Here is an 18,087-nt window from a genome sequence, read left to right as displayed (position 1 = left end):
CACTGGTCAACACTGTTGACAGCTTGTTGCTACAACTGAGACACCTGTTGTGCCCTACCTAAGCTCAGGCTGATGATCCTGACCAAGTTGTAGCTTCATACTGTCCCTGTGCTAATTTCCTCAGCTAGGACGTCCGTCATCTATGTATAAATTTAACTGACTTTCTTCAGCATGTGTCGGCGGCTAAGCCTCCGACTTAAAGCCTGACCCAGACACCAAAGGCCTTGTCTGTACTCATCTAAAAGGGCTTCCTTTGAGTTATTTATCTGGGTTTGAAGCTGAATTTAACCCGCGATCATTGTTAATAGACCTTTAGAATTAGTCTGGAGTCAATGACTGGTTGGGATTTCCCTAACAAACAACTGTCTGGCATGGAGGTCTGCAGATTAAGAAGATGATGTGGTTCGGTACGGGTGTGCAAAAGAGAGGACAACAAACAAAAGTACTGGCCTGAAGAACAATATTGACATGGAGTGTGTGTGTTTGTGTGTGTTTGTGTGTGTGTTTTGAATTAATAAGAGGGAATGTTCCAGAGAGTTCTCCTGGTCTGATGCAAGTGTTTTGGTTTGGGGGGGCCTGACAAACTCTAAAAGACACAATTTGGGTCTTCAATGTGTTTAATTTGGCTAATGCACAAGCTACATTTCACCCAGAGCCATGCTCTCTTGTAATATTCAAAGACTCTTTCCCTGAAGAGTGAAGAGCTGGGAGAGGAGGATATGAATCTCCTCACAGCAAGGACAAGTTTAAACAATTTGAATTTCTGCACAGAGCTTGTTCCTCGGCAACTGCAAAGAAACAGGGTAAACAGTAAAAGTAAGGCGGGGGGGGGGGGGGGGTGACCAAGAGGTTTAGCTGGGTGACAGGACAGCCGAGAAACACACCATCTGGAGGAGCGGAGGAGTGGGAGAGGAAGATGTACTGGGAGGAGTAGAAAGAGGAGGGGAGGGGGGGGGGGGCGAGAGCTAGAGAAAGAGCGAGGCAGAGGCGCAGGGGCCGGACATCCTCACATCGCACATTCTTATCTCATTTGGCTCTGTTCACCATACTCCTCATTCCATGACTACTTCTACGTCTCTCCCCAGAAACACAACATCAGCTCTGTTGCTGCTGCTGCTGCTGCGGATTCACATAGACTGAGGCGTGGGGGTGGAAGATACAATTATGCACTAGCCATCCGAAACCAACACGGATGATTCGTGTTGTTCTGGGTTTGTACCCTCACGGTTGAATGCACTTATTGTAAGTCACTTTGGATAAAAGTGAAATGTAACACAATGAGTGCAAATAAACACTAGTTTGTATCAACAATCAACTCAACGTTGTGAGTCCAAAGACCACCAAACGTCACTTTATTAACTCCACACTCAGGGCGTCCACGCTGTTACCCATCATCGCCCCTTCCAGTAAATGTGAACAATAACAAGCGGTGGAGTAACTGCACATGTGAATCATGGGCCTTTCCCCATCCCGTCAGTTCAGTGCAGCACTCTGGGTGCGGGTCACCAACGATCCCTCCAGTAACTCCTGCTGTTACTAAACCCGCTCTCCAGCTGCCAACAAGCCTTTTTGGATGGCTGCTCACACGGACTCTCAGCCCAACGCTCTCCAAAACATGTCCTCATGAAATAGGAGTGGAGCGCTATGATGTAATTGAAGAGAAAAGTTTCCAAAACACGCTTGGTTGCTTGGACCGGTTTTGAGACAAATCAGCATTGGGGTTTCAAATTGGCTGCAAACCACTCAGTCTGAGAAAAGAACAATTAGCACATAATAGGAAGAGTTGTCTTGTTGAATAAAACCCAGCTGGGTGAGTTCCGTAAAATTCCATGTCACCTAGAGTCCGGAGACGTTTGGACGTGGTGAGAGCGTTGGATGTGAACCACACAGATCACTGACCTCGAGCATAACTCAGTCACTCACTCAGACATATCAACAGCTCCACAGGCCTTTGAGACCCAAACACCGCAGAGTATGTATTTACCACAGAGCCTCTGGAGTAGAGAAACTGATAAAAGAGCCACAACGCATCCTCTGGGACTTCACTGACCTACGCCTCATCTACATCCTCTTTCTTCTGTCTTTCACTTCTTTTTCGTTATAGCTCACTTCTCCCCACTCTTTCTTTTTCACTCTTTCATCCTTTTTGATCGTTTCTCTTCTCTCCCTCTTGCATGTTTGATCAATTTCCTGCAACAAAATGCTTTAAATTCCTGAGTTCCATCAACACCGATCGTGTTGCTGTGGGACTCTTTGAGGGGCCGTGCACTGTGGCAGTCACAGTGGATGCGTGCACGCTGCCAGATAAAGAAGACAACACCCCTTTGAAGTTCAACACCACGTCTGGATTACGTCCGGAAGAAACCAAAACGAAGCGAAAAAGCTCCAAAGGTTCAGGTTCTCACTCACCTTCTGCTCCTCCGTGTCTGTGGGAGCCTGGAGCTGCATTGGTCCAGTGTGTGTGCTACCGGCCGAGGTGAATTTGTGGGTCTCAGAATGTGTGAGACTCAGAGCTAGTGTTGCACCTTCCTCACTCATTCAGCCTCCTGCTCAGTTGCCAATGCATAAAACAACTAACTAAAAAACTTGGTGCCTAATGAATGAAAAACCAGTGTCTGCTGAAGGGATGATTTCAGATCTCTCCCTCACACATTACCTAACAAGTGCCTATCCTTCCTGCTCAGCCTCCACCTCCTCTCCTCTCAGCTGTTTTCTCTCTGTATCACGCGTCCCCTCACCACGCTTCCCAGTTTTCTCCTCCCCTTCTCTCTCTTGCTCTCTCTCTCTCTCTTTCTCTCTCTACCCCATTTCTTCATGCCTGCTCAGAGTGTCCAGAGCCAGATGCAGCCGAGGATTGTGTGTCCCAATGTCCTCCTGCTCAACTTTTCCCCTTTTCCCCAAGTTCACACAATCAATCAAAGGTTATCATCAGCCGGTTGGAGCCTGCACCCCCCCCACACCCCCCCCCACCCCAGCCCACAAATCCCCCACTTCAGCCATGTGTGAAAACACACAATACTATGAGGTTTTTACAGTGGTTTTAACAGGTACAGTGTGTGATGTCTCTCACATAGGCACGATACACATACTGTGAGCCCCACCAGGAACTGGACAAAATGAACCTTTAACTGGTGCTAGTTCTGATTGATCCACCTCAGTGTGAAACCTGCAGAGGCAGCAAGTTTGATGAAACATCAGTGAGTCCTGGGATGTTTAATACTGAGATAAAAGTGCTATGAAGGAGGAGCTGCGCTGTGTTTAGCAGGAGAGGGGAACAGAGATGAAAGCTGGACCAGCGGCAGGTCACATTCAACAAGTAAGCGCGCAGCCTTTGCATGATTCGACACCTTCATCAGAAATTCCTGACTCTGCTCAGAGGCTCAGAGCTGTGTGTGAGCGTGTTCATCTACATCAGGAGCCGCTTCGGCAGATACATAATTCAGCCTCATCACTGTCTACAGGCACATTGGGAGAGACAGGCAGGTAGAGGACGAATCACATTAGAGCACCATTAAAGCTGAATATGGCTTCTGGAGAGGCCGTTCCTCTAGTGCGAGGATAATAACCCTCAACGTGAAGCAGCGTCTCATTAAGACTGTACAAACTCAGCACAGATCACTTATTAAGAGAGAATGATAAAATAACTAGCTGCCAGCTTTGTGCGGGAACATCTCTCATTGTAACTGCTGCTATTACGCTGTGCTTTCACTGAAATATTGTGAATATCCGTATTTATTACAGTGCGCCGGTGCGGGCAGAAAGCAAGAGGCATCAGAGATACATCTCAATGTGAAATAGTAATATAATTCAGCCTCCATTCATACAGTTGTGAAGAGAATACAGAAAACGATTGTTCAAACATTTTCCAGCCCAAAAGCCTAACAACACATAAAATATAGTCTGGGATGTAGGCAGAGCGGCAAACTCATTAACTCTGGGACTTCCTGTATAAACTGACTCAACTACACGGCAGTAAATCAAACAGAGAAAGTTCTCTGGGAAAAGCTGAGGGCCACGACTTCATCTGTTGGAAAACATCAAGACAGCGTTTTCATCAGCAGCATCCTCAGTTGTATCCTTTCATTTGTTTACAGCTGAAAATATTGCAGAGTTATTCAGTAAGCGATAAAACAGCTTAAAGTCAGGCACCAGCTCCGGTGTTTTTAATGCAATGCAATGTGCCAGTGTGCAGTTGAGCTATAAGGTCACTTTGTCCTCCAAGACCTCTCCTATGGCCCCATCTCCTGGACACAGGGCTGTAGAACACCCCCCCCCACACACACTCAGGCCTGACTCACAGTCACCAGCAGCAGCTACAGCAGCTATTATCATTCCCTGCGTCCCTGCGGACCCTCAGACGCAGGTTGATGTTCTGAGGATGAAGACGGGGAGCGGAGGGATGTTACAGAAAGAGGAAGAGAGAGATTCAGAGAGGGGGCTGGGGCCGCAGAGGCAGCGAGACAAAAATGAAGAAAGAGCGAGCAAGACTGAGTTTCAGGGCTGTGCCAACAGATGCAAGAGAGGAAACCGAGTGGCTGCATCATTTCAGTATCTCTATTAATCCATGTCTGCTGGCTGCGCTGCAGTTTTAAGATCAGAGCTCCCACTTATGCCCTGGCCCTGTGGAGGGCAATTAGAATGACTGTATAGTTAAAAGGGGGTTTAACAGTGTCTGGACCTGTGTCACTATCCCTGTAGTAACATACATGGCTACAGCACATGCCAGTTAATTCCAATTAGTGACAGGAGATTGCCATGTCTCGTCTTTGAAGGATACAGCCAACTTAACCCGGATGACACGCAGAAAATAACTCCGGTGCAGACATGGTCCAGGAATAGCAGTGCCCCACATACTGCACATATACAAGGTTCACTAATTTTACATATTGCTGACAAGAAATGTGTTGACAATCCCTAATGGAGTCTGGAAGAGCAGGCAGCCCATTATGCTGAGCTGGTGAAATGCCAAATGTCTCCACAGTCTAATCTAAATTATAAGATGTTAGTCGGGGCCTGGGGAAACAGGAAGATCCCTCTCCGTTAAAATAAATACCACATCAAACAAGCTGCGATGTTTGAAGTACGTAGCTATAAGGATGGGCTTAGAGCCGCTCTTTAATTCTCTGGTCTTTGATTTAAGGAATAGGAGAAGGGTGTGTGTGTACAAGAAATAATACAGTCTCGGGAATGTCTTGCTTCCCTTATAGAATGCATTTTTAATGTGGGTATAGCAGCCATTCAACAATTAGAAGACACAACTTATGCATTAAAATGTATAAGTTGCACATGGATATCATGATGAAATCATCATGAAGGTAAATACAATGACAACTTTAATGTCCTGAATTCAATACAAGGCTGATTACTGGGAGAATCTAAACATCTTGTGTGTTCCTCACTGCACAGACTGAGTTAGCAGACTGCAGTGTGTGTGTGTGTGTGTGTGTGTGTGTGTGTGTGTGTGTGTGTGTGTGTGTGTGTGTGTGTGTATCTGCATCAACTCACCGTGCTGAAGTTGTGGAAGAGGTTCATGCTGTGTGCGGGATGTTGGGTCTCCATGGGGAACTGCAGGAAGGGCTTCAAGTCCAGGTGGGGCTGGAGCATCGTGGGGGTCCGCAGGAACGTCGGCACCGCCCCCCCGGCCCGGTTTATTCCTCCTACAAGAACGCAAAAGGCAGAGATAGATAAATATACAAATAATTTGATACTTGAGTGTATAACATTATTCAGAGGCATAAGGTTCCCATGGTTGTTTCAACAACGTAAAGACATTTGTGCAAGTATTAAATGTCCTAGATATATTTCTTAAATAAAATAACAACCGTTGTTCACTGAAAATCTTCTATTGACTTCCAAAAAGCACAATGGACCATTTTAGCTCTGCAAAAGCAATTATTTCTCAATGGACAGAGTAAAGTTATGTGGCCCCCAGTGGAACACACAAGCTCCAATCTGTGTGAAAAAGCAGCATTTGCCGTTAACAGCCCTGCAGTGATTGCTGCGGACAGACATCCTGCTTTCTCCTGACAAACTGACAAGACTTATACACTCTGGGTTTCTGGGCTTTACGGAGTTTGCAGCACCGAAGCCTAAAACATTCACAGCAAGTGAAGCAGGAATGCCACAGAGGCCGTGGGGATTCCTCCACCTGCCTGCCAGTCTCCTCTCTTCTCTCTCCTGCTCTCCTCCCCTGGGAGACATCTGCAGCTCGATGATAATGAGTTTCATCGCAGCATGTGTTGCTTTATGTCATCCTGACCCGTGCACCAGAGTTGGATCACTTGGTTGCGTCTAATTGTAGAATGAAAGAATCATAGACCCTGATTCCCCTACGCCCGTCTGACACATGCTCCTCTGGCTTTGATTGTATCCAGCATACTGTTTGATGGGATAGAAGAACAAAGACACCTGTGAGCAGGTACTACGAAGGTACACACATACACACCCACCTGTGCACTATATGTCAGTGTTTAATTCTCCTACAGAAGCGTGCCGTGCTGTCATGATGATACACAGCTCCCTCTTCGCATTGTTGCTCCCATCTGCCTCCTCTACCTCTCCTCCTTATCCCTCCCTTGTCTCCTCTTTAACCTCTGTCAAGGATGATAGTGATGGGACCCACACAGCAAAACTCAACCTCAGCAAGCTCTTAGATTAAGCCTCTTAATATCCGCAACTGGATTTTCTGTGGCTTTCAAATTCCCCCGAGACTTAAAGCTCTGCCGCTTTCCTTTTTGGGTCTGCTCTAAGATATACACTCTCTCTCTCTGTCTCTCTCTCTCTCTCTCTCTCTCTCTCTCTCGCTCTCTCTCTCTTTCTCTCTCTCTCTCTCTCTCTCTCTGCTTCCCACAGCAATTTGTTCTTCTGCCCACCTCCACGCTTTCACATGATAATTTGGACATTGTGAGGCACCCCTTCATTTTCATCGAGCTTTGTGTTGTCTGGATGTGATCAGGGAAATGATACGGCTGTGGAGTGGAGAGAGATAGTGTGGGGAGATTCAGTGAACAAAGTCTGGATTAGAGCGAGTGGCTGAGAAAGATGGAGAGAGATTGACTTTGTCAGACTGGGTGAAAGTGCTGTCTCAGCTGAAGCCCAGCTGCCTTCTGCTGCGCATCTGTGGGCCTGGAGGTGGAGAGTACTGCATCATTACCTCTAGTTAGGTAGGGAGGTTCTTCCAGTGAACCAACCACTAATACACACACGCACACCCACAAACACACACAAAACTATTCTTCTAGTATTAGAAACAAATTAGCTGCCTTGTGCCTGTTGGTTTTCCAGCTGGTGCATTGTTTGTTTCACCAGCTGACTCTCTCACACACTCCATTTGCGTTTCAGTATGTTCCAGTGTTAAAACTGGACCTGATGCGTTTGTGTGTGTTGTCCCAAATCATTTCTCAGAAGAACAAACAGCCCGCCAGCCAATCTTCTGTCAGTCTTTTAAACTGAGCTCCACCTCGATGCCGTTGGCTGTGATGCCAGAGGATGTGAGGTCCTTCAGCTGCTCTCTCCTCTGCCTTTCCCCTTCATGACTGATGAAGGCAGTTTGATCCTCTGGGTCTGCGGCAGTAACAAGAGGACTAATCCACTGCCTCTTGAATGCATTTATTAGGTGCCTATGCGTGTGGGTTTTGTTTAGAATGAGTGACACCCTGTCAGCTGTAGTTGCACAGTAGTAATGTTTTTGCCGCTCCCCAGCGAGTCTGCACTTGAACACGGAGGCTGTTCCTGGCAGTAGGTCAGCCAGCCTCTGGCATGCAGACACACACAGAGACTGGCCGACCAGGGACCACAACATGTCTCTGCAGCAGCAGGAGGAGCTGCAGTCTAAAGTGAATGGAGCTCAGGATCAGCCAGGAGAGAGAGAGAGGAGCAGTCGTCCTTGAAGCAAAGACAGTCTGTCCCATGGGGGGGCATGCATGCGTGGAGCAGGCACGTGTGTTTGCCAGTGTGTGTAATTCAAGTGTGTGGCTGCTTTCTTCTCCCAGTGTATAATTACCCACATTAATTTAAACCTCTCTTTGGGGACCTTCTCACAGTGTAAATCAAACAAATCGCTGTGTAGCAGAGTGCCTGTGTGACCCACACAATGTTTTTTTTCTTTTTGCATATGTGTGTTTGCACAGATTGTGAGTAAGTGCATATTTGAGTATGGTCCCACCAGGCTCGGCTCTGCTCATTGACAAAATCTGGCATTAGAGCCAGAGCTAATAAAACGATAAAACCAAAACGAAACGAAGTCATAAGTGCTTGTTATTAAAAACAACTGTTGTGTAACAACAAAGAAAGTCAATCAAATGACATACTAAAACCACAGCACTCTGTGCACGAAAACAAGCATCTTTGGAGATGCAACCTTCAGGAAATTAAAGAATACTGTTTTCTGTCATTCCATTACTTACCTGATTATCATTTAATAGATAAAACAGAATGGCAAAATGGCAATCAATAATGGCCAAACCTGTAGGCTTTAACCCTCTGTAGTGCAAATTAAGACCTAAAAAGCCAATAGCACCACAGAGAAGCAAGTGAGGATAAATTGTGTCTTTATTATGTGTTTCACCATATTTCCTCCCTCTGTCCTTTTCCCTGACATTTTGAGCTTGTTCTGCATAGATGCCAGAGTGAGACAGACTGACTGACAGGCCGGTCTGGAAGAGCAGCCAGGACTCGGTCAGTGATTTGGATGCTGTTTAACTCTCAGTCATGCCAGGAACCCACTGCTCTACCAGCGACCATAAAACCAGTGCCCTTAAACAGCCTAAAAGCTTGTGGCTGCAGCTCATATTCACATGTGTGTCTGTATAAGCTCTCACACAACAGGCAAAAACCAATACTTGCATTGCTGATCCGCAGAGACACAGATGACAGTAAGAAAGGATAGAACTAGCCATGTGCAGGTGGAGGCAGCGGGGGAGGAAAGAAAGATGAAAACTGGTGCAGTATAGACAGAGTGGAAAGGGGGAAAAGAAGGAGGGTTAAAATTAGAGAGCAGGCAGCAGTGAGATCAAAGAAGAGAGTGACTGATTCTCCTATTTGGAATAATTTGCCAGCCTGCATGGCCCTGATAAGTCTGCTATTGGTCACATCAGCGCTTCCACTCTGGAAATACATACAGTACGTACACACACACACACATACAAAAAGTGTGTGTGTGTGTGTGTGTGTGTGTGTACATGTATGTATGTGTGGTTTGTACAATTGGAGGAAATCAACATAACAGTTAAGTGCAAATAATAGATTGGGGATCATTGCCTTCTTATATTGTTTCTATTGCCTATGTATTGTGTGATGTGCCCCTATGTCCTTCATGCAATGATTATGAAAAGTTGTAATATTGTTGATGATAGTAGAAAACAAACCTCTGAAACTATTAAAAACTAAAAAAAAAATCAAATCGATGAATGTCTGACTCTAGAAACAGAAGCTAATAGAGGAAGAATCTTAAAAATATCCCTGTCGGGGGTTTTCCTAGCCAATGCTGCAAAACAAAAAGCTGTTTCTAGAATCTAGGCTGAGAGAATCTTTTCATGTCTGGAGATTATCTAACAGGCTGTGTAGGTTGTGCCACACTGTGTTCAGCCTTCTTTCCCATGGGCGTTGGGTGCATTCAGGAGAGAACAATAAGAGCGGGGTAAGTTGGCACACTGCGGGCTGGACAGGCACAGATGTGCCAGGGCTGTTGGCAGCAGAGGCCGGGGAGAGCGAGGCGGCAGCAGTCGGTCTGCCAACTTGCCTTTTCTGCAGGGCCGTAAAGCGGGCACCTGTCCTGCACATGGCCCAGTGGGGAGGGGGACATCAGGAAACACACACACACACGGTTTAGTCATAGCTGTCGATGTACTTGATTATGGAATATCAACCAACAGGGACACAGATATGATTCAATACATCTGATAATAGTCAAGTCAAGTTTATTTAGCAACACAATACAATTAAAGAAGACACACTGCGGATTACCAGAAAATAATCAAATTGAATTAAATAAAAAGGCTTTATGATGTGGAGCAAAGCAACTCAAGGACACTCAAACTCCCAGAGTATTCAGTCTAGTCTTAAATATGTCGACAGAAGGGGAGAAGACTGGGGGCAGCTAGAGAGAACGCACCCTCACCCTCACCCTCACCCTCACCCCTCACCCCTCACCCCTCACCCCTCAGCCTCGACTGGAAGTGGAAAGGGGCCAAAGAAGATATGTAGTTAGAAGTCAGGACTTTTTGTGCTTTAAAAACCAATAGAAGAACCTTTAACCTGTAATAGACAATACAGCGCCTTACTGGGGGTTAATAAGACAACAATTCAGAAATACTTTTTGGGGGATTCTCAAAGGTTTGTGTCAAGCAGCAAGTAATGATCATAACTGTCTTAATCAGCCCTGTGTGTGTGTGTGCGATGCAGTGAGATATCAGAGAAACGACTGTCTCAGCCGGAGAAAACCTGCCCTTGCTCCATGTGTTCGTTGTTGACAGAGCTCTGAGACGGTGGGATGATTTGAAGAGACCGGGAGCTGGGAGCTTCCTCGTAGACCCCAATATAGCTTCTCATCAAACCTCCACTCTCTCTCTCTCTTGCTCTCTCTCTCTCTCTCTGTTTCTAACACAAGAGGGAACAGCAGACTGGTACTGTAGAAGCACCATTAGTGGCTGCTCAGACCCAGTCTGACAGATCAGAGGATGAAGGCTGTCTGCACATTGACAAACTCATGGCAGGGAAACAAACTGGGGATGCCAGACTGTCTCATAACCACGGACGAGGGGGGGGGGGGGGGGGGGGGATTCCCATGACCAAAATGACTGGTTTACTTTTCAAATATTGCGATCAGGCGAAGCTGTCAGATTTTGCACTGTTTCATATGTGTTGTAGAGTGTGACGGATGGCTGCCCCTCCGTCTGGCTGTCCACCTCCATTTCTCCGACCATCGCTCTCTCTCTCTAAATTCGTTCCTCGCCTCCCTCATGATCAGCTCAGTGTGTATTCGGTGCTGTACACAGCTGTGCCCAGGACTGCAGGAATAGCCAATTCATTTCAGTGGCGGAGGCAGCGGGATAGAGAGTGGACACAATGCACAGGAGGGAGAGAGAGAGAGAATGAAAATTTCGTCCTGTTCCATTCAGTATTCCCTTCCAGTCTCAGGCTCAGCAGGACATTGTGCCTCCCTTTCCCCTGACCACCGGGCCAATCAACAGGATCACAGGCCTCGCCAAAAGCTCTGCTGAATGGTACAGAGATAATAACACACTCACACACCACTCACACACACATACACACACACACACACACAAACACACACACACACATACACACGCACACACACACAATATTTTTAAGGTTCAATCTAAGGTTGGCAGATGTGTATGTACGTAATAGATAAATGCTTGATCACACACATTACAGACACAAACATATGTCCGTGCACACACTCACACACACACACACACACACACACACACACACACACATACTAAGGTTGGCAGATGTGTATGTAGTAATAGATAAATGCTTGATCACACACATTACAGACACAAGCATATGTCCGTGCACACACACACACACACACACACACTGTTCCAAAAGACTGAATGCACACTTACACCTCAGTGCACTCAGGTTTGCACATTTAGGATTATGAAGTCAGGCCCTTTAGAGCCAACATTCCTCTGACTCACATGTCACACTGGCTTTATACCGGTGTCCATCATAAGGCACATGACTCTGTTTTAACTTTGCCTCCCCTGTCACCTTGATCATCAGTCCTAAAGGTTTTTTAATATTTCTGCTGGCCCTATTCTGAGCTGCTTGCCTGGATGTTCCCCTCACAGACAGCGGTGGCAGCAGCATCCCTCCTCCAGATTGCTGCCTCAGCCCGAACTCACAGTGCCTGACTTACGATGCACTCCACCGGAGGAGGTAAACAAGGCTCACACAGCGCTGGGAGTCACACAGTGAAGCTTCCCACCTTCACACAAGCAGGCTAAACCTTTAAACCCCGAAACTGGAGCAGGTTTGACTGTCAGTGACCACAAGAGGGTGCTGCTGAGCCCCTGTGTAAATGTCAGAGAAGCAACTTCAAGTCCATCCTTTGGCATCTGAAAGTGATTATAAAATATAACTGCGTGTTCCTATCAAACTCTATCTCCCCCCATCTCCTCTAATCACGGTATGCTAATTTCTAGCTTCCTGTGAAGGTTAATATATGCACACGGGGCAGGTGGATGGTGATAAAGATCTGTTTGGTTTGCTGCAGCCTGGAACCGCTGGTGTTATGCTACGTTATGAGAGGATTACGCGGGGAAAGCTGAAACTTTGTGTGAGTGCCACAAATCAGAGTTGGCTTCTCTGTTCGCGCTAGTGTTGTGTGTAAGGTATGTCTGTGTGTGTGTGTGTGTGTGTGTGTGTGTGTGTGTGTGTTTGAGAACCTGTTTGAGTTATAGACCTTATGGTGTGTGGACATTTGAGGAACGTGAGAACATTTTGACTGGTCCTCACCTTCGGAAAAACACCTTTACGATTGGTTGGAATTGGGTTTGGGTAAGCTTTAGGATAAGGGTCGGGATGTAGGCATTTAGTTGCATGGTGAATGTCAGGGATTAGGGAATGCATTATGTGGATGAGTAAGGCAGAAGTACAAGTGTGTGTGTGTGTGTGTGTGTGTGTGTGCGTGTGTGTGAGTGTGTGTCTTCTTGACAGTGTTCACACTGTGGGGAAGTGTAAAAAAGGTTATGAGAGCTTAGTTACTGTGATATGATACAGTGGTTGATGCTCAAGACTTCAGCACAGTTCCTAAGTATTAGTCAGAACATGTCTCAGTGCTTAAGCCAAATATAAGCACTGCAGTGAGACTCGTGAACACACAAACACACAGCGACACACACACACATACACGCACACACACACATGCACACTGCAGATATTCAGTAATGTGCCGTGCCAGTAGTAAAATGTGATGCTTTACCGAAATGCCTTAAAAATGAACTGCAGCTTTTATTTGTTTTAATTGTTTTTTCGAGCATCGGTGCAGCACAATCAACATGTTTGTGTCTGTACATTTTTCTCCGCGTCACTGGGAGGGTGTTAAACTTTCCCCTCTAATTGTAGGTCTTTCAGATTTTACCCAACCTACCAATTTTGAGAACAGCAATTTACCTAATTTCATTGTACTCTAAAGTACGGCTAAAGTACAGCCTGGTGCAGCACGTGCACACATGTGGTGTTATGCTCTGTGGCTGGGTTAGGGTTAGAAAAAAAAAAAAACAGTACCAGCATAGTGAAGGTCAAACAAAGTTAGAGCAGCTTCAAAGTCTCACACGCATAGTTTACATTTTTAGGTGAAAGGACAAATGAGGGTGAGTCCCCTCCCTGCACACAGTCACACAGCAGAGAGCCAATCTGCTGCCACTTGCAATCTGATCGGAGAACTGAATTCCAATCCAGAGCAGCTTTTATTCCAAAATACTAACAAACAACATTCAGCTTACATACCAGCTATTAAAAAACAAGTAGACATACTTTATATAAGGAAGAGTAAAGCCTCAGTCTCGCCCACAGAGGATTATCATGCATAATGACAGAGTGGAATGGGGTGGTAATGACACCCTAGTGAGATAATATGATAGAGGAAGGCCCCCCCCCCCCTTCAAAAAACCCTACCTTGATCTCTCCTAAGTAGCTGAATCAAGGCCAGGAGGATTTAATTGCCTGGCTGAATCTTTGGTAGGAACAGAGGAGCTGCTGACTGGGGACTCCAAGAAAGATAGTTTGAAGAACGATGGAAGCTCGGGGAGGAGAGGCATGATGCGAATATAATGCAAAGGAATGAGGGTGAAGACAGTGTGTCTCTGATCCCCCCCCCCCCGTCTACGATGCCTGTCGGCCCTCAGCCTGTCAGACGCATGTGATCGAGCCACAGAAGCAGATGCACACCCCCTTTAAATCCTTCTGTTAAATCCCTGGCCGGCTACCCGTCCAGCAGTGACTGACCTTTTGGAGACTGTTGGCTTTCGTTGCAACACACAACCACACGAGGCACACTCACACACGCACAGACACACACAAGCGCACACATCTAGTGGTCTGATCTCTGCTGTGACCTGACTAATTCGTTCTGTAGATATGGTGTAGCGCTCCAAACGCCTCTTCAAGGCTAAATCCTTTGGCTGCGTAATTTTTCTTTTGATTTTAAGTTCGATCTGTATTATCTATCCATCAAAGTGCAGTAAAGGTGGGCTGGTAAAATGATCCAGGTGTATTTCTTCCCTGACTGATATCCCGGATGTCTCTGGTTCCACCTTAAATCAATATCTGATAAGGATAGTGATGACACTTTGGGAGAGTAGCCATACGTCTGGCTTCATGTTGGAACCAGCACCAACACATTCAGGACGGGTTGAATAGATTTAATGAAGATATTATGAATTTGGTCTTGTTACATTCCAATGTGATATTTATCACTGGAGCACCTTTTGCGATGAGAGCATACGGTGTAATTACGTTTAAACTGTAGCGCAGGCACATAATAATTTCGCAGTGCTAGGATCAGCAAGTGTGCAGCCTGTGTGTGTGTGTGTGTGTGTGTGTGTGTGTGTGTGTGGTGACGCAGAGTGTTGGTGCTGTTTTGAGGTCAGTAATGACAGACAAATAGCTGTCAGGGCTAATGGATGAGGACAGCCAGGAATGATGGGAACACAGAGAGAACAGTGCAGCACAGCTCGATGCAGGCCAACTGCAGGGACACGGCACGGAGCACGGCCACAGTGTTCACACAGAGAGCGGGTCACAATGAGCGCATAAAACACACACACAAATATGAACAAACACACACCCCTGTGTGGTTACCCTTGTCAGTGCACAGGCTCACATTCATTCCCCTTTCGCACTAATCCTAACTCACAGGGTCAGACAGCTAACCCTGTTTTATGTAACTTTAATCCCAGTATAAACGTTGACCTTTTACCAAAGCATGTAACCCTTGAAAATAATTAAGGGCTATAATCCAAATAATCACTGTCTGTTAAAGATAGAATATGTAACAAATCTTCATTAATATGTCTACAAATAGACCTGTGATACATTTTTTGTGTACTGAGATGTGAATGTTTCCAACCATGTTCAAACCAACCATTTTTAGGTAAGAGTCATTTTTCAGATAAAACCTGCAGATAAAGTCTTGAGATTTGGGTCTGGACTTCACTCGCGGTTTGTCTTTCTCACATGCACAATGCAGCGAGGTTTATTCAGTTCAGATTCTGTTCACAACAGCAACAAATCTTCCACGTTATTCAAGCCAGAGGTGGTGCAGCCGGGTGCAGCCGGCCGAGGCAGGAATGAATTTGTATTTATTCCACTGCAGAGAGCACGTGATTTCACAACACACAGATAGTCAGCTCTTTTCACCACAAATTCTTTTGACGTCTTTGTCTGTGTCTTCTATGACAACGTTTTTCACCTTGAGATATTTGGGATTTGTTTTTTAAGGTTTTTTTCCATCCTTGCATCTGTCGTGTGCAGGAAGCGTCATCAACGCCCCCACTCTCTGGCTGAGAATCCAGCAGGGACACTCCTGCTGTGTTCTCTTATCAGATTCTACAGAATGTCTAAGAATTTTAGAAGGGGCCAGGCAGATAAAGTCTGCAGATAATTCGGAGGCTCTCACTGGTAAATTTGCGTTCACACATGCACCTCCTCCAGGGAATGTGCGAAGAATCTCCAGAGTTCGATGCATGTCTGAAAGCGGCTAAAGTAACAGGACGCTTCATTTTGGTCACCTTTAAATTGCATCATAACCGCTTTGCCAATGGCTTTGCTCATCTCTGCTATGGAGGCAGCCTGCTTTAACCTTTGGGGCAAACAACTTATGAGAAAGGAAAACCACACTGCTAGCCAGTTGGCTAGTTGGCCAGGAAGCAGTTTTTTTCCTTCCACTGTTTGTATTGGTCACACCTGATGACATCACAATGATTCATTAAGCACAACAGAGGAATCAAGCGATCCAAGAAGCTGGGACAAGAAATGGTGGTGAAGACAACAACTCCCATTATCCCACGCTGCTTTGTGATGTCATCAAACTAGATCTTTTGTTTAGACTGAGGGACCCCTAGCTGCAGAAGTTACATATTGTACGTTTAAGAACGTGGCTCTGAAAAGTTTCCCAAACGACCAGTGTTGGAGAGAACTGGTATGACACGTTGCTGTAGACATTAGATACTTGGCTCTGACTCTCTACACACGCTTTTTGAATATGTGAATATGTGAATGTGACAGTATTCACTGCCGTCCTCACCTTACCAGCCTCAAGGTGACACATTTAGAACTTCAAAGACTGATCTTTTGGTGTAGTATAGTGTTTATTTTCATATATTTATATGTTGGGGATAACCTGATTGACTCACTGAATCATCCAGCAGCAAAAAACACAAAAAGATTCACAGCGGATTCCAAATTAATCCTCTTTGAAATCCCCTGCTGCCTGCTCTCTTTCTTTCTCAGGTTTCTGTCTTTTTATGTATTTTTCTTTTGTAATGAACGCTCCTCCCTTGGCTGACGGCCAGTCAGGTTTGTAAGATAATCAGAGAGTTTGTTCAACGGAGGTGTGTCTGAAGGTCTCTGCATGGCTGAGGGCGCAGTCTTAGGCAGTGATGGATGTACTGTTGGAATGCTGTGGAGAAGGAACACGAGCAGTCTACCTTGTGGTGTCTGCTGAGAGACACTGATCCACTGCAGTGGGGGGAGACTAGACATGCAGCACTGGTAGAAAGGAGAGAGAAGACGCTGTCAGTGCACAGGTGAGGCACAAAGAGATGGAGAGAGAAAACCAGAAAAAGAGGGAGAGACAGGGGAAAGAAGGACAAGGTGACATTCTGGGCCTAAGAAGGCAGCCCACCGTAACATGTATCCTCTTCCCCTCTCCCCCTCTCCCCCTCTCTCCCCCTCTTCCCCTGTCCTCCGCCTGTTCAGAACCGCTCCTACTTGTTCCTTGCCGCCCAGCCCCCACAGCCTTACCCTCATGTCTCTCCTGTCTCCTCCCCTCCTTCCCTTGTTCGAGGCAGCGGTCACAGGTGGAACAATAGCCAGCGACTTCATTCCCATGCACCTCCCAGAATCCTGCGCCCTCAGGTATGGAATTCTATCACTCAGCCACAAGCAGGTGGACGAACCCAAATACACTTCGGAGGAGAGCAACAATGGAGCCAGATTCTCTATTAGATTATACCAGAAGCCCTAAGGCCTGAAGAGAACAGGAGAAGGCATGAAGGGCTGGCAGAGGGTGGATGTGAAGATTAGAAAAAAAAACAAAAAAACTGAGCTGTTTGAAGAACATCAACCATAATATACCCCTGCCCGGTGTTTGCCAGTCCATTTCATTTCTTCCGGTCCCCAGGGAGGGTAGAGGGCAAAATGCTATCAGCCGAATAGAGTGGGGGGAGGATACTTTGTGGTTGACGACCCCTGCTTTCATTGCGGCCCTGCAGTGTTTTGTCATTGAATATGGAGTAGCCTAACAAACGGGCATGTCCTCTAACACAGTGCTCTCCGTTCATCCTTGGCCAGTCTAACCACAGCCCAATCTCTTTAAGTGCTGGGGGGGAGGTGGGGGGGGGGTCTCCTCTGTAATGTCACTTGGCAGTGGTGTGACCACAAATGACGTTTTGTTTAAATCAGCATCCATCATTTCCACCCTACAAAGAACTGCAGGCAGCTCAGGAGGTTTGCTAATATCAGGATGAGCTGCCGAGGATTTTATGGAGGTTAATACAAGAACTTAGTCTTAAAAGAATGCTGGAGACTTCTTGAGTCAAACGCACACTCAAGTCCCCCATGAAGGCAGATTCCCCTGGCAAAGCTCATTATATGACAGAGGGAAACCTCCTTGAAACAGGCCGGAGCTCATTTGTCAAGACACATGAGCAACACAATCCCTCTGCTGTCTCGTACACTGAAGCTAAATTGAGCAACAAGCTTTACGTGATTTCGCGACTCCTCCCGCACCTTCTGCTCAGCTGAGGCATATTCAGCATATTTCTTTCCACGGTAGTCAGGTGATGCATTATTCAGTGAGCGCCGGGTTGATCTCGGTTGTGATAAATCTCT

At 46.3% G+C, this 18,087-nt stretch overlaps 1 protein-coding gene across 1 annotated transcript in view; it reads right to left on the bottom strand.

The window, feature by feature from the left end:
• Positions 1 to 18,087, bottom strand: part of znf385a (zinc finger protein 385A) — a 53,999-nt gene that overhangs the window by 19,544 nt on the left and 16,368 nt on the right. Inside the window, exon 2 of the mRNA XM_062392900.1 lies at positions 5,506 to 5,657. Coding sequence (XP_062248884.1) covers positions 5,506 to 5,657 — 152 coding nt within the window. The remainder of the gene's footprint in view (positions 1 to 5,505; positions 5,658 to 18,087) is intronic.

The sequence above is a fragment of the Platichthys flesus genome, chromosome 7 (assembly GCF_949316205.1).
Source record: "Platichthys flesus chromosome 7, fPlaFle2.1, whole genome shotgun sequence".
Classification (NCBI taxonomy): domain Eukaryota; kingdom Metazoa; phylum Chordata; class Actinopteri; order Pleuronectiformes; family Pleuronectidae; genus Platichthys; species Platichthys flesus.
This window is presented reverse-complemented; position numbering and strand designations above follow the sequence as displayed.